Raw genomic sequence first — 16,601 nt, 5'->3', positions numbered from 1 at the left:
TGCCCTTTTTCTACTGTCCACTTTGTATCCTCGGTTGCAAGGATGAGACAGCAGAAAACATTTTTCCCCTGCTCCATTTTGTTTGGTAAGCTCTTAATCATAATTACTGGGCTTTGGTGAATTCACTTTTTGTGTTCTTTCAGTGGACTACAGACACAGCCAGAAATAAGAGTCCCAGTCTCTAAGCTTCTATTGATTTATTTTCAATGAGTTAGTGTTATACAAAGACCTAGAGGATGAGGACAAGGAGGAGGCCCAGGTGATGTTATTATCAGGTGCATCTAAACATTAAGAAGAAACCAGTGAACATGAGCCAAGACCCCATCACTTAGAAACCATGGGAAGTAACAGGAGACCGCAGTAGCATCTCTATTCAGCCGGCCCCTGAGATTCCCATCAGGATTTGAACAATGGGGCCACAACAATTGGCCTGAATGTTGGGCCTGCTGGTCTTTTTTTACTCGGTGCTCTCTGAATGTGTAACATAATAGTGGTATGCTTGTAAGTTGGGATGTTACTGTGATAATTCAGTTAGTTTATTCATGTTGAGAACATCTTTGAGGTGATTTTTTCCCCAGGGAATCTGATGGATATTGAAACCGAGCGATCTTGTAAACCGAAACCTCTTCACTTTATTAAATCATGGACCGGAGTAACCTATCGGTCTGATGCATGTTCCAGAGACTGAGCAGTCATCAGATGGGCTGAGGAGAGGAACGGGTGCCATCGCACACTCATTAGACCCAGGAGTCGCTCTTTGGACTTTCTTGTTAAAGTCTTCATGCCTGGCCTGTTTATTTGGGTGGCGAGAAGATTTGCATTCTGCAGATCAAAAGATTTCCATATTTCTCAACTTAAAATGCAGTTTAGACTCAGATACTCGAGGTGAAACGTTTTTTTATTCATCATTCTTGCTCTCTAATGAGCTACGCCGTGCATGAACCAGAAAGTCAACTTTGCAATTCATAATTGTGGCTGCCCATTGAAGACAATCGAAAGAGTTTTGTCTCACTTTTGTGAGCATCTACTACTCAACCATAAAAATGTATTTAAGCGTACAGCCTTAAAGGGATAGTTCGGGATGAAATGAAATTCCTGTCATCATAGACCCTGGTCAGGTTAGATGCCATATTGAATTTAACACCAATGAACATGAGGCTGTGAGGTATAGACTAGCAGTCTGTAATTTTCACAACTCTCAACTGCTTAATGGGATTTTTTTTTTAATTTAATTTTTTTTTTTTTTTTTTTTTGGAACGATGTTTTGTCGCCTTGATAATTGGTACTGTATGTTGTTAATCCTTCGAACGCACTGTAATTCTATCCCTCACAGCCTTGTTTTCATTCGTGTCAAAAATGAAATATGATGCCCCACTGAATATTTACTCACCCTCATGTCATTCCAAACCTGTATGAATTTCTTTATTCTGTGGAAAATAAAAATAAAAATCATATTTTTGTCCACAAATAACATTGGACACAATTGACTTCCAATGTACAGACGGAAATACAAGACTGCATGCCTTTTTCAGCAAACAAAAGTGCATCTCATTAATTAAGCAGTCAACTTTTTTTTTTTTTTTTTTTTGAGCACAGCATCTGTGGTTCTATCACAATTTGTTGGTTTTATCCATTAATCTTTCATGAAATCACATACATTTTTTATGATGACAAAAACAAACAAAACAATAGTTTTCTAATATCTGATTGTCATTGTTCTCTCAGAGCCATTTGTCATAATTTGTGCTGTATCAGCCTTATGAAAGTAAATTTGAGGACTAAACAAAGCAGAACGTCGATGATTCATGCTGTCGGGCCATTCTCTGCGAGTTCCACTCCTCATTGGCTTCATTGTCGTATCTGCTTACAAGGCAAAGATAAAGTCAGAATGGGGTTTCTATTCCCCTTAGGGGACAAGAACCTCTAGTTTTATAGTTGTTTCTTGTCTTCACGTCTTGAAATTGCCATTTAAAAGTTGCAATTACTTCATGGGCAGTTTAAAATCCAAATAATAAAGAGCTCGGGCGTTGTAGCATTCCAGGAGGTGTAACTGAATCATTTTTCATATTAAGTAATTGTTCTAACATGCCACAGAGTACATTTTCGGGCTGGTGTGTCCAGTTTCAGCTGCACGCGGCGCAGTGGGGCGGAGGAGGCGCCAAACAGGTTGGATGAGTACAGGTGAGCCAGGAAGCAGCTTATGCTAATTTGTCAACATGAGAGGAAATCCTCCTTAGAGCTGAACTCGTGAGAGGGAGACGGAGCTACATGGGAACCTATTAGATAACCAATTCTCCTGTCGGCCGCCTCACAGGGGGAGAGAGCAAGCGAGAGAGGGAGAGAGTGTACCTGCAATGGTGGACACACAGGGATTCCATTCAAACCCAGCCCTGCAAGGTAAATGTTTATATTGCCACCCCTCTTTTTCTCTGTAATGAGCGTGGAGGTTGGTTTTCTCACTGCCCTGTTTGAATGGGTGCGTCTGCAGGTGTTTGTCTGTTAGCCTCACACAGAGAACTGCTTCCAGTGGCTTTGGTGACGGATTCTCTTGGGTTTTCTTAGGTGTTGTTCATTAGGTGAGTTGGTAAAGGACATGAATCAAGAGAGCAGTTGTGTTTCAGTTTCTCTTATGCTGCAGAAGCATCGTAGGCGGATGGTGTTGGCGTGTTTGCACATAGTTTAACTTTAAACATAATGTGATTCAGCTTATCATCTTGGGTTTGATGTGAAAAGCAAATATCTTTTTTTTTATTTGCTTAATGTATCGATAAGGGTTCTGTCAACACAAACCTCATGTTGGTGGTTGTTTATGTACTCGTGGCTGCTGAGTACATTATAAGAGCAACACATGGATACCAGGGCTAAAAGCAAATAAAAAAGTAACCGCATGCTTTTGTGGATTTTGAAAACCAGTTGTTAAAAGGGACAGGAAAGATAAACTATAACTAATAAAGTTACAGTGTTGCTGTTTTTTTTTTAAACAAAATCTATCTGTCTGTCTGTGCTGGGAATATACAATTGTCATTTAATTGCAAAAATTGTAGAGCTACTACTGTAAAAATACAGTTGAAAAGTTACTTGTCATATTTCTGAGCCTGTTTACTTTGCAGGGGTGTGTGTGCCTTTGTGTGTAAGTACCATGTCACAGTATTTGTATGTGTGTACTTAATTTTATTACACCTTTGTGTATTCCCGCGTGTGTCCCAGTATGTGTGTACTCACTACGACATGTGAAGTCATGCGAAAGAAATATATCTATTAGCGTTCCTATTCAGTCGTATCTCAGTGACAGTTGCTTTGCTGACAGTATATTAGCAATATATGCTGTACACTGCTTTTGGTAAGTTTTTAGGAATTTTTTGAAAGAAATTTTCAATAAAAATGCATTTAATTCTTCAAAAGTGACAGTATATATAATCTATACAAAGTATCTATAGAAATGATAGAATATGTAGCTAATTTTCAGTGACCACCAAAGGAGTTTTTGTTTTTGGCAGCATAATGATGTGGTTATCATATCTACCAGCAGTAGGTAACTGCTAACGCTAAACAGCCAAACTCTGAATCCTTTCCATTGTACAGTGGGCTATTCTTTATTACCTCTCTCTTCGTTACTTGCATTCAAACCAGGTAGCTCATTAATTCAGGCCTCTTAATCTCAAAGGTGGACAATAGTGGAAATGTGTGTGTGTCTTTTGTCTTTGCTGTTTAAAAGTCAGGTCACCTTGTCCACACTTGTTATTTTGATGAAACACACTCCTCTTCCTGTCCAGCCCTAAAAGTCAGAGGTCATAAGGTGTACGCCTGATCAGTTTTAGCAAGCATATTCATTCCCTGTGTGACTGTGTATGCCAAAGAAGAGACATGAGGATGACTCCTCTGATCCGAATCATCTGCGTATCTATATTTAGTACCCCTTTTTTTGTGATCAGGAACAGCCATACAGCCGGTGGTGGGGAAGCAATGACCCATCCTTGCCCTTGCATTCTACCCACTGACACACTGCTCAAAAGACCACATCATCCTTCCCTTACCAAACACATCACCCCCCTTTTGTTCACCCCTTCCTTTTGAAACGTGATCTTTTGAATTTCAAAGGCAGAGAGGAAACCAATGCTCCATCCTTGTATCTAAACCCTGGTGGGACGTCCTTTGTTATCTGTCCTCAGAACAGTTGTTCATTGGCCATTGATAAGCGCAGCTCAGAACACCTTTGGTTTACAAAGGCGTGCAGAAATATACCTTACTTCCTGTGCACCGGCTTCAACTCGGTCAGCACATGGAGCAAAAAGGATGGAGGCTTACGTGGGCTAGATGGAACATGGTGACCTTCTTAGTTCCTCAGAGAAGAAACTGAAATAGAGGAGAATAAGAGAAAATGACAGAGAGAGACTTTCCTCTCTAGTAAAAAAGTAATATATTTGAAATGTGTTTATTTTTAGTTTAAATCTATTAACATATGTGACCCTGGACCACAAAACCAGTCATAAGTGTCAGGATAGGTTTGTTAGGATAGGACAATATTTGGCCGAGATACAGCTGTTTGAAAATCTGGAATCTGAGGGTGCAAAAAAATCTAAATACTGAGAAAATCACCTTTAAAGTTGTCTAAATGGAGTTCTTAGCTATGCATTTTAATGATCAAAATTTAAGGTAGGAAATTCACTAAATATCTTCATGGAACATGATCTTTACTTAATATCCTAATGATTTTTGTCATAAAATAAAAATGGATCATTTTGACCCGTATAATGTTTTTTTGGCCATTGCTAAAAATATACCCCAGTGACTTAAGACTTGTTTTGTGGTCCAGGGTCACATATTTACTGACATATCGCTTGAGACTTACTGATATAAATATTATTATTAAACTTAATTTGGAGTACTACTACTGCACAATGCACATTTCTTAATGTTAAGCCCAAAATGTGTTTAATGTCACTATTGACGAGGATTGTGTGATCTTTGAATAATATTGGCCTTTAAAAGCAAGATATTTAAAGTGAGCCTGAAGTATACTTGCAATAGTTCCACTTTAGCCTAATCAAATATACTTCAGTATATCTTCAGTTGGACTTCAGCACTACTTCCACACAGTTAAAGTGCATTAAGTACAAAATTTGTTGTTCCAATTTAGCAGACTTTAAGTATACCAATATGCTAAAATTAAAATATATACTAATAATATACTAAAAAGTACAATTGCAGGGTATTTTTATTAAGTATATAAATATATACATGTATTGGTAATAGATTTAGCATTAAATAAATATATTTCAAACACATTTATGTATATTTATTTTTCACTAGGGCTGTTTTATAGTATATTATAATATAGTATATATTTCTATTTTAAGCTGTTGCATTATCACAAACTAATATCAAATGTAATGTAAGTTAATGTTAGTTTAAAAATATAGTTGTATTAATTGTATGAGTTACTTTTTATATAAATGTATAACATAATGTATCAACATAATCATTTATGTATTAAAATAATTTATATTTAAATAAATTATATTGCATTTGGCATTCAGGGTTTACATTGCAGGGTTATATGTAATTTTATATTATTTTTTAATTTTGTTTTATATCATTAAAAAACAAATTATAAATGTTAAAATCCAAACCATATGCTCCTTTAAAATATTTATGAAAAATTCACCACCCTTGCATGCAATGTTTTTTATTTATTTATTTTTTTTAAATTTAAATAGAATACATTTATAATTAACTTGCCATTAACGTAACTACAAGACACCTAATAGCAGATGTTTGTGTTTAGTTCTCATCAGTAAATGCTGCTCCTTTTGTGAAATTACTCAGACATCAGTTTTACATGGGACTTAGCTGGAATTTTCCATTTTTCAACTCATTACTACAGTACACTTATTTCTTTTCACTTTTCATGGCATTATTTTGTCATCTGATGTGTGTTTAGCCCAGTATTTGTCCTGTCTCGTTCCGCTCAGTGCATCCGTCTCCGTTAGTAATCATTTTTAGAGCTGTGCATTATCACCACAATAGGCCCCCAAAACAACCTGACTCAATTCACACCATGTCACCTCACATTTTCTCGCTCCGCTCTCCTGCAGGGGATCAAACAGGGAGAAACATTCCCTTCAGACCGGTTGTAGTTGGGACAGGCCTGGCAGGACAAATGAGATGGTGTCTACTATTTCAATAGAGCTGCTGTAAACGGTTGTTTGCTACGTTAAAGTTAAGCTCTTTGCATGAATCTTCCGCGTGACACTTCACAACTGTCGTCTTAGCACCTGATTTATTCATGATATTCCTTCAACCGTCGGAAGGAAAAATAATGTACCTCTCCTCAACTTTTTTTTTTTTTTGCAGATAAAAAACTCTCCATGGCTTCGTAAGGGATTTGTCAGGTCTGTAATGGATTTTGAAACCAAAAGAAGTTACCGCGAAACGTGGAGACGAAAAGCAAACAATCTTTCAGCTGTGCGAGTGTGAGGAACGTCTTGCCTCATCCATAAAAGAAACGTTAAACTGCTTTTAGCTGCGTTCTTCCTTTTTTCTAGCAACCCTGTGCACAATACATCAATTTATATAGATATGAAGAGTGAAGAGTGCTTCAGTCGGAATAATCCGCTCAGACCTAATCCGTGTTTTCGTAGAACCTACCTGCACTGTTTTAACGCCTGATGCACGGAGGTCATTTTCCTCTTATAGATGTCAGTGAGGAGCACAAATATGTTTTAATGAATAGTCATTTAAATGCCTGAGCTCACCCGTTCAGAGGAAGGCAAAGAACGATTTGGCCCCGCTCAATTTGTCAGCTAAATAAATGTAACAGAGAGCATTCCACTAAAACATTTCTCAATGTTTTGACTGTGCAGAAGGTAGACACTGCTCTACCTCTCTGGATGTTGAAAGAAGTAATTTTCCCTTTGGCAGATTCAATTCGTTCATCATTACTACTTTATTTGATTTGCTCTCTCACTCTATGTGACCCGGTTCATCCACACGCATCAAACTGGGTGAGTCAATGTGATGCAAGTGTACAAGTGAGTCACCGGTGGTTCAGGGTGTGCATTAGCTGCCCTCTTTGTTGCTTTTCTAGAGTCTTTTATTTCTGCATTTGTGGTCCACCTCAATGGCAGTTACATTTACTAAGATGGTTTAAATATAATCTCAAAACATACGACTGATCAGACTAAAATCAATAAATTATACTTTATTCTATGAATTAAATATAAATAGTTCACCCATAAATAAAACTGATGAAAATTTACTTACCCTCAAACCATCCAACATTTAGATGAATTAGTTTCTTCATTGGAACAGATTTAGAGAAATTTGGCTTTGCATTACTTGCTCAACAATAGGTGCAGGCAGACTAAGAGTCCAAACAGACTTGTATCTTAGCAACATAGTGTTTTAATGATAGATTTGTTTGTTACAAACAAACAGTGCATTAATTCAAATAATAGACTGTAGTCTTGTGGATTATTATGATGTTATATCAGCAGTTTGGGCTCTCATTCTGACGGCACCCATTCACTACAGAGGATCCATTGGTAAGCAAGTGATACTACATTTCTGACCCAATTTCCAGCAACTATTTATTTATTTTTTTATTATTTTCACAGTGCAAGTTTTTCTTATTGCTTTGTTTAGACATTGCACTGCATACCCCCCCCCCCCCCCCACACACACACACAAAACAAACAAACAAGCAAACAAAAAAAACAACAACACAACTACAACAAAAAAAAGTAAAATAAATTAATAATAATAAAAAAATAATAATAATTGCTTGCTTGCTTGATTTTTTTTTTCTTGTTTTATTTTTTTTTCTGAAATCTGAATTCTGTCTTGAAATATTTTTTTCATGGCTAAAAAAAAAAGTCGAGACATTTTTGTCACCCTATTTTGAGAATAATCCACTTGCCTCATGGAAATATTTGATTTGCAAGCAGCTATCTTTACTTATAGGCTCTCTTTTAAGCCAATCACCTGAGCCATAAATGCCATGTGACAGAAAATTGATGTTATGACAATTATGATTGGCTGGTGGCACCTCAAAAACACACACAGTCCAAATTTGTCATTTAAATGGCCGTCAATGGAGAGAGATGCTTTTTGGCAGCATGCTAGTGTAGTTACTGCTTATACTTATACTTCACAAACACCCATTTAATGCACACCCACAAAAAAACAACAACAAACAAACAAACAAACACAACTTGGCGGTTCTCTGCTGTTACACAAATTCATGGCACGCATATATGTGTGGATGTGCTTCTGCCTGGATTGTAAAATGTTGGAGATGGCAGTGAAGTCTTGGCTTTCCACTAGCAGATTTATGAATGTGTCAGGAGAGGCTGCATCACCGGCTATGACATACTTGATTGCTAATAGTGCTGGGGGTGTTGGGGTTGTCAGAAAGCAGGTTTGCCATTTTGGCTTAGGAACAGACCCTGAACGAGATTCAGCTTCTAACAAAACAGAAGGAGCCCACATTAAGTATGTCATAATGAGGAGATTTTATGACTGATGCTGCATGGATAGCACAAGCATACCATGTATCTTTATTATGACGCTTTTTTCTCAGCAAATCTCAGCATACAGAGGCTTCCTAACTGAAGAAGCCGATGGCCATCCGTCAGACTTCAGGATGAAGCTGTAGGATGATGTTAGAAAATCTTTCAAAACCTACTAATATCAGAGCTGGAAAAGAAAAAGGAACAGTGAATTTTTTTTTTGCATTTTTTTCTTCACACAAATCCCTCGTATGGTTTCAGTAGACTTGTATGAGTTGTGTGGACTACTGTTGATATTTTTATAGTAGTATTTAGTTGAATTGGGGTCCGTTTTGGAGGTTGATCACCACAATTGGCATCAGAATAAGTTTTAGAGTGGGAACACAAAGGTTTTGAGATCATATGTGACCCTGTCGCTGGGGTATATTTGTAGCAATAGCCAAAAATACACTGTATGGGTCAAAATGATAGATTTTTCTTTTATGCCAAAAATCATTAGTATATTAAGTAAAGATCATATTCCATGAAGATATTTTGTAAATTTACTACTGTAAATATATCAAAACGTTGTTTTTGATTAGTAATATGCATTGCTAAGAATTCATTTGGACAACTTTAAAGGCGAATTTCTCAATATTTCGATTTTTTTGCACCCTCATATTCCAGAATGGAAAGCTTATTTATTCAGCTTTCAGATGATGTATAAATCTCAATTTTGAAAAATTGACACTTAAGACTGGATTTGACTGGACTGGTCCAGGGTCACATATACAAAGACTGAGCTCATAAATATGAATGATCCCATCATGACATTGATCGTCTAAACTCTAGAGTCATGTTACCTAATTAATATTCATGATCCAAATGTTATGAATTGATGGCTTGGACTGATGTTCTTGAATTATTTGGCCTTGTAAACATTTCAAAGTTTGACTTCCAACATCAAGCTAGTTTTACCTTTTGCTCAGATATATTTGCATTGCTTTTTAGAATTAATTAATAATAAATCCTAAAATGTACAAACTGATATTTTAACTGTTTAACATTAAGATTCGAATAAAAAGTATACAACTATGATACACGTGTTATGTCATAAGTGCTATAATTGGCCATTTCACAATATATAGTCAATGTAAATTCAACAGTTGCAATGTTCCTTCTTTTCACTCAATTCATGAGCATGGATGAACCATGGATGGGTGTCATACTTTAGCATCAAACTTTGTCCTTAGACCTGTCGTAAACCTGGAAAAAAGCCTTTTATGTTTGACAACAAATGATTTAGAGGAGAAATAATGAGGAGTGGACCGTTTTATGCATTTATTTATTTATGTTCACTGAAAAAACGTCCCTGCATTAGTGCAGGAAATACCAGTCACACACTCGGCCTAATGCTCTGGTTTCAGGTGACCTTTTCTCGTGCCGCTCTATTGTGAGAAGAAAGCATCAACCAGACTGTCTTATTTATCCTCTTTGTTGTGGATGTGCTCTTGTTTGGTGAACTCCACAGCCTTCTTCCCAGAAACTTCAGCCTATAATTATCATCCCAGACAGCTTTTTCAGACGGAATTATAATTATATTTGTGTTTTAGTTTTTTTTCTGAGCTATTGGGGCACCTATATTTGAGATCACGTCTTCAGAACACGTACAATTAAAATAACCCATGTTCTTTGTAATTACAGTAATTCATGAATATTTGTTTTTCAGTCGTTTACTTGTAAACAGTGAAACAACAGTTCAATAAAAATGTACTCTGAGATCAATGCAGAGGCATTACTGTTTTATATTTAGGCTACTGTATTACGGCACTGAGCGGGTTGGTCAGAATGTTAAAATGTAGGAACTGGCTGCTTTTCAATTCATAAGTGTGAATTTGAATTGAATTATTCACGGCCTGCAGGATGCTGGATTGGAATTTGGATTGGAATGACAGGAAGAGAAATGTGCTAAATTCTAATTCAATTAAATTCAAAACACACAACAGAACAATTTTATTAGTCCAACATGTTTTTCCAACAAAGCAATTTTTGGGACAAAATATAATTATATAAATTAATTTTGCAAATTGATTTCTAGTTCACTTGCATTTTGACCCTTGCATACTTATGCGTATTCATCCAGTGTATTAAAATTTAAAACAATTTCCCACAAAGTTGTTCCCTACAATTGTTTTATAAATTGTTTTATATTACATGTACACATTAAATGTTCTATTAATTGTAATATAATACCTGTAAATTGATGAACCTTAAGAAATGAAGTTCATCACCACTAATACACCCAGATTTATGGTTGATGTTTTGACAAAATAAGAAAAATAAGAATTCCATAAAGCACAGAACAAACAAGACTGACCTATATTAATGCTGGTAGAAAAGACTTTAAATGTTCACTAATTCCTCTGGGGCTTTACCTTTGCTATTATCAGATCTTTGTTCACAGTCTGACATTATCAGAAGTGATTATCCCCTGCCATCCAGTATGAATAGTCCAAATGATTTGATTTAAGCTGTTGTGGAAGGCTTTTATATAATATGCATAAATAATGTCAGATTCCCCCCCCCACCCCCCTGTAAGCTGCTTTGATAAGAAAGGAAGTTCTAAGAGCATACATCTATCTATCTATCTATCTATCTATCTATCTATAATAAAGCCGTGTTTGGATCTGTTGTATAATGTAATGACAAATATAAATGGTTTATCAAGTAATTACATATGCATATTAGAAAAAAAGAAAATAAAAAAGTTGTCCTTTTGTGGTCTTCAAAGATGAAAGCTAATATTTCATAGGAGTGAGGAAGGTTCTGGCCTTGGCACAAATAAACGAAGGTGACCATAATAGCCAAAGTCTTTTCTCATATCAGCCTGTTTAATAGAAATATGGGTCATCTCACTCAATTTTCCAGTCTCTCTGTTCTCACCCCTCTGTTCTCTGTTTTCACAATCGTCTTGAAGGACATTGGGGAAAAAATGTCACGTGTAACTCAACAGCCTAAAATTTGAACTGAATTTGTTGGTGAGTGCAAAAAACCTAGTGAGCTGCTTTCATAGACAGCATTTTAAGGCATGATTGCCAATTCTGTATTGAAATTTTTGTTTTGGAAAAAAAAAAGAGAACGTTCTCACTGTGATCTACTTAGTGTCAACAGTCGCTGCTTCACAGGCACTAAAACACCATCTTCTTCGTAAGTTATATTGACATGCTATTATAATTTGTGTTAATATTTTGAATTAGTTATATTTTTTCTTTTAAATGTTAATTTTAGTTTGTTTTTTTTCTTTTTGAGAACAACTAAATGAAAATGAATTTTATTTTATTTCAGTTAATGTTTATTTTATTTCAAGTAATGAAAATGATTTTTTTTTTAAATAACGGTTTCAGATTTAGTTTGAGTATACTATAAAAACCCTGCTGTGCATATTTACTGTATGTCTGTTGTACGAAATATCTTCTGCAATTTTATATTTATTAGCTTGGAATATTCTTGCTTAAGAATATACGTGGCCTTTAACTACAGCTGTTTTGATTTTCTTAACAGTTTAAATATCAAATGTTCCATTCCTACACAAGCTCTTTTCTTGCTCAATAATTGATCATTTAACTTGACATGGATGTTATGTAGATATTGAAGGCAACCAGCCCATGCTAAATTGTTCAGCTCCTCATTGCATGTTTTATTTAAAGTAACTTATTGAACTCAACGGTTTATTGTCATGTGATGATTCGTGAGCTGTCAGCTGTTATGGTCTTCGTGTGCCTTTTACGCTTCAGTAAAAACCAGCTGTATTGTCTGGCATGGAGAATAGACATCAACCCATAATTAAAGATGACATAGATTTTCAGCAGCATTTTCACATGCCTGCTGTGGAATTTGTAGATGGTCCCCAAAACGTCAGCCAGTTTGTCAATGATCCCTAGTCTTAGCAGTGGTGAACGATGCCTTTGGATGTGTGCATTGAACTGACAGGCCAAAAAGTTGCACAGGTTTTATTATAACGTGTAGGCCTAATACCTGTGCCAATGGTTTTAATGCCAAATACAAGAATGATACAATAAGAAATATTACATTTAAAAAAAAAAAAAAAAATTATATATATATATATATATATATATATATATATATATATATATATATATATATATATATATATATATATATATATATATATATATATATATATATATTGTGAGCCAAAATAAAATAATATATTGTTGTATCCACTTTATACAACAATATAATACTTGCTTGCTGTGTTATAAGCTCTAATTGCCTTTTACATTTATGTGAAACATTACAGCTTTAAAAGTGAGAAATTATGGGTTAAGATTATTTCATTTTATGGATGAATTTCTTCTCAATTACATTTTCTGCATCAATCCAGAATATTTGAGTATGCAATTGAAAATAAATAAGAAATGGTTTCCTGCAAGTTTTGTTTGTGAAATGACAGTGTCTTAGGATAAGATTTCCGTCCAGTCATTGCAATTTTGTCTGAAGGCAGTGATAGGATGTAGAGCCCTGTGCGGGACTGTTTTCTTAAACCCGCACCCGCCCGCTCCCCCAACCTGCATGTTCCACTCCGCCCGCAGCAAAGTTAAAACCGCCCACTCCTGCGAGATTTGCATTGGGTCCCACGGGAGCCCAAACTCAATGCAGCCCTCTAATAGGATGTCTTGTTTGCCTGTCAACCTATGTGTTTGCATACCTCTACAAGAGTTTGGGTTGTGGCTACTAGGAGTGTGCCATAATGCAATACATTTTGATATTTTCTGAAATTTTGTTGCAAACGGTTATTAGATGACATCTTGCAGAGTGTGATTTATGCATAATTAATATTTAGATGTTTTAAAACAAAACATGGAATACTGATATTTGAAATTATTTTGGGAAAAGAAGGAAAATATACTTTAAATATAAAATAAAAATTTCCAGTAGGTGGTGGCAAATCACTGCATGAGTGAGTCATTGTGTCATTCGTTCAACTGATTCATTCAAATATAAATTCATTCTCCGTCCGTAGCATGACACAAATCGGTCATGAGATGCACATAAGAGCCAATAGCATTTCACACCCAGTTCGAAATTTTCGCACGTTAAGAAATAAATACAACCTCACCTTATGTCAATCACGTTTACACACTGCCTCAGAAACTTTCGTCCGTCATAAAAAAAAATAAAAATAATCGGATCAGGTTCAAGTTTCTGCATTTTCGCATCCGTAGCATGCATTTTTATAGGAAAGGATGAGGAATACGAAACATCGGAAAAATGCACGTGAAAATTTTGGACTCAGTGTGCAATGACCTTAACTGTTAACAAACAGTTTAAGTAGGCTAAATAAGCCAAAGCAAAATATGAAATAACTTGTAAGGGATAGGGTCAACAGCATAATTATAAATGTAATTACAGAAATTAATTACAGATGTAATTACATATAGGTATTTTTTAAAATATAAGTACAATGTAAAAACATGTATGTACACAATAAGTGCATTGTACCAAATGATTAATTTAAATGTAAGTACATAGTAGTTAAGGCCACCTAATATAAAGTGGGACCCAATTTTCTTCTCAACTTAATGTGTTGACTCCATTTCTATTACACACCAAATCCCACCGTTCCCTGTGGGTCTCCCGCGAAATTTTCTGACCGCCCACTCCCGCCCGCAGCAAAGTTAAAACCGCCCACTCCTGCGAGATTTGCATTGGGTCCCACGGGAGCCCAAACTCAATGCAGCCCTCTAATAGGATGTCTTGTTTGCCTGTCAACCTATGTGTTTGCATACCTCTACAAGAGTTTGGGTTGTGGCTACTAGGAGTGTGCCATAATGCAATACATTTTGATATTTTCTGAAATTTTGTTGCAAACGGTTATTAGATGACATCTTGCAGAGTGTGATTTATGCATAATTAATATTTAGATGTTTTAAAACAAAACATGGAATACTGATATTTGAAATTATTTTGGGAAAAGAAGGGAAAATATACTTTAAATATAAAATAAAAATTTCCAGTAGGTGGTGGCAAATCACTGCATGAGTGAGTCATTGTGTCATTCGTTCAACTGATTCATTCAAATATAAATTCATTCTCCCGTCCCGTAGCATGACACAAATCGGTCATGAGATGCACATAAGAGCCAATAGCATTTCACAACCAAGGCTGAAGTAAGGCTTCTTCTGGTGGCATTTTTTGAATTTGCACACATACCGCAGCACACAGGGTGAGCTTTACGGCGGACGGAGTTGGCGATCGCATCTATTCCTCTTACAAAACAATCATTTTGCCTCGGAAGACTTGGAATTTTAATATTTTTTGAATAAATTTGAATAAATTATGACTGTAGCTGTATCTGCCTGTTATATCTTGTGTTTTATTGGCAAATGGTAGGTTTAGGGGCAGGGGATGGGTTACCCTGTGCATCAAAAAGTGACACCAAAGGGTCCTTACCAAGCGTCAATATTTTGATGAGTTGGGAGTGAGAATGTGTTGATTTTGGATGGAAATTCTGAATGCATTTTAATAGACTAAATCACACAGTTAATGCATGAACTCTCTGGGTGTGTTTTTGTTTGGTTTTTGAGATATACTCCATAATGTCAAATGGCATATCGATTAAACAGCAATTATGATATTATCGTAGACTATGTATATCACACACCCCTAGTGGCTACTGCAGCAGGCTAAACCAGATGGTATTTAGTCAGTGTGGAAAGAAACAATTAGATTCCGTTATAGTAAGCCAAAATTTGAAGACTTGCTAAAATTTGTAGAGACAGACAACAGGGTAAAACTAGGGTAAACACTGGCAGTGGTTTTACTAGATGGAGGAATTTGATGGAATATTTGAGTTCCAATTAACCCATTTATTCCCACCGGTCACGATAGTGACCGTAAAAACGCTTTTCATTCATAAAGCTCTAAAAACCGTACCGACTGATGTTTTAGTGCACTTCCTGAAAATTTTGAAAAAATAAAGGGTCTCAATTAAATATGTGCAGTTTCACATGATTAGTGCAAATTGTCACATGACCAGAGCAGTTTATTTCCTGTTTGCACCTTGAGATGATGATGGATGCATCAAAGCTCCAAAACGAAAGGCTAGTAAAGTATGTTAACATAAAGATATGACAAGGATTTTTGGTACACATTATCTTTAGGGTGTCTAGTATTAATATATGCATTCGCATATATTCAGTTTTGTTGAGTGTGGTCATAGAGTGAGTAAACATGTTGATGGTCACAATGACCGGTGGGATAACGGTGAACCTTATTTTACAATATAATTCCAATGGCAGTTAGAATAAAATGTTGCAATGAGAAAATATTGCACTAAATTAAAAATTCAAATGTTAGAAAAATAAATTACAATAATGATGTTGTAATACTCGTAGCATTGATATAAAAATTTGATGTTATATTTTAGAAAAAAGTAACAATTTTGAAATGCGGTGATGGTTGAAATTTTTTGTTTTTTATCTCAGTGTTAGTATCAATGTTGCATAAGGTATTTTTATGCATAATAGTAACCCTAGAATGTGATCAAACAGTTTAAAATAGCTGAGCTAAGATATATAAAAAATTTTATGACTGCAGAAATATGTGATTTCATTACTCACCATATCCCACTATTGTGACCGAGCATAAAGCACAATTTTTCACACACTTTTTACAAAAAAAAAAAAAAAAAAATTATTGATTATTTCAAATGGTTACTAATTACACATCATTTGGATATTTTCATGTCTGGGAAAAATTTGGGATTAAATGGGTTAATACAACAAACTTACAGAGTTTCTTGTCAGCTTTCCTGACAAGCTAAACCTCAAGCTGAAAGCATTCCAAATGTGTTGGACGTTTTATTGAAAGTAGCCCATTTTACTTGCTGAGACATGGCTTCGCTTTTATAGAACTGTGAGAGCTGTGTTTGTGATGTTTGAGTTGAGGGAGGCAAAAGGTTTGCAAAGGTTGTTTGAAAACTAGCTTTATTTTTGTAGTTCGGCTAGGTGATACTACTAGAGAAACTGCATACTAAAGGTTTAACACCAAAGTTGATGTGAAAGTGGTGTAAGGAGTGAAAATGGCAGG

The 16,601-nt window shown here is 35.6% G+C and overlaps 1 protein-coding gene across 2 annotated transcripts in view; it reads left to right on the top strand.

Annotated features, from left to right (window-relative positions):
* Positions 1–2,263: 2,263 nt before the first annotated feature.
* Positions 2,264–16,601, top strand: part of LOC131549832 (inactive N-acetylated-alpha-linked acidic dipeptidase-like protein 2) — a 271,029-nt gene continuing 256,691 nt past the window's right edge. For both annotated transcript variants that reach the window (XM_058792346.1, XM_058792347.1), the window contains exon 1: positions 2,264–2,397. In XM_058792346.1, coding sequence (XP_058648329.1) covers positions 2,355–2,397 — 43 coding nt within the window. In that variant the 5' untranslated portion in view covers positions 2,264–2,354. The remainder of the gene's footprint in view (positions 2,398–16,601) is intronic.

Source organism: Onychostoma macrolepis, chromosome 11 (genome assembly GCF_012432095.1).
Source record: "Onychostoma macrolepis isolate SWU-2019 chromosome 11, ASM1243209v1, whole genome shotgun sequence".
NCBI lineage: Eukaryota > Metazoa > Chordata > Actinopteri > Cypriniformes > Cyprinidae > Onychostoma > Onychostoma macrolepis.
This window is presented reverse-complemented; position numbering and strand designations above follow the sequence as displayed.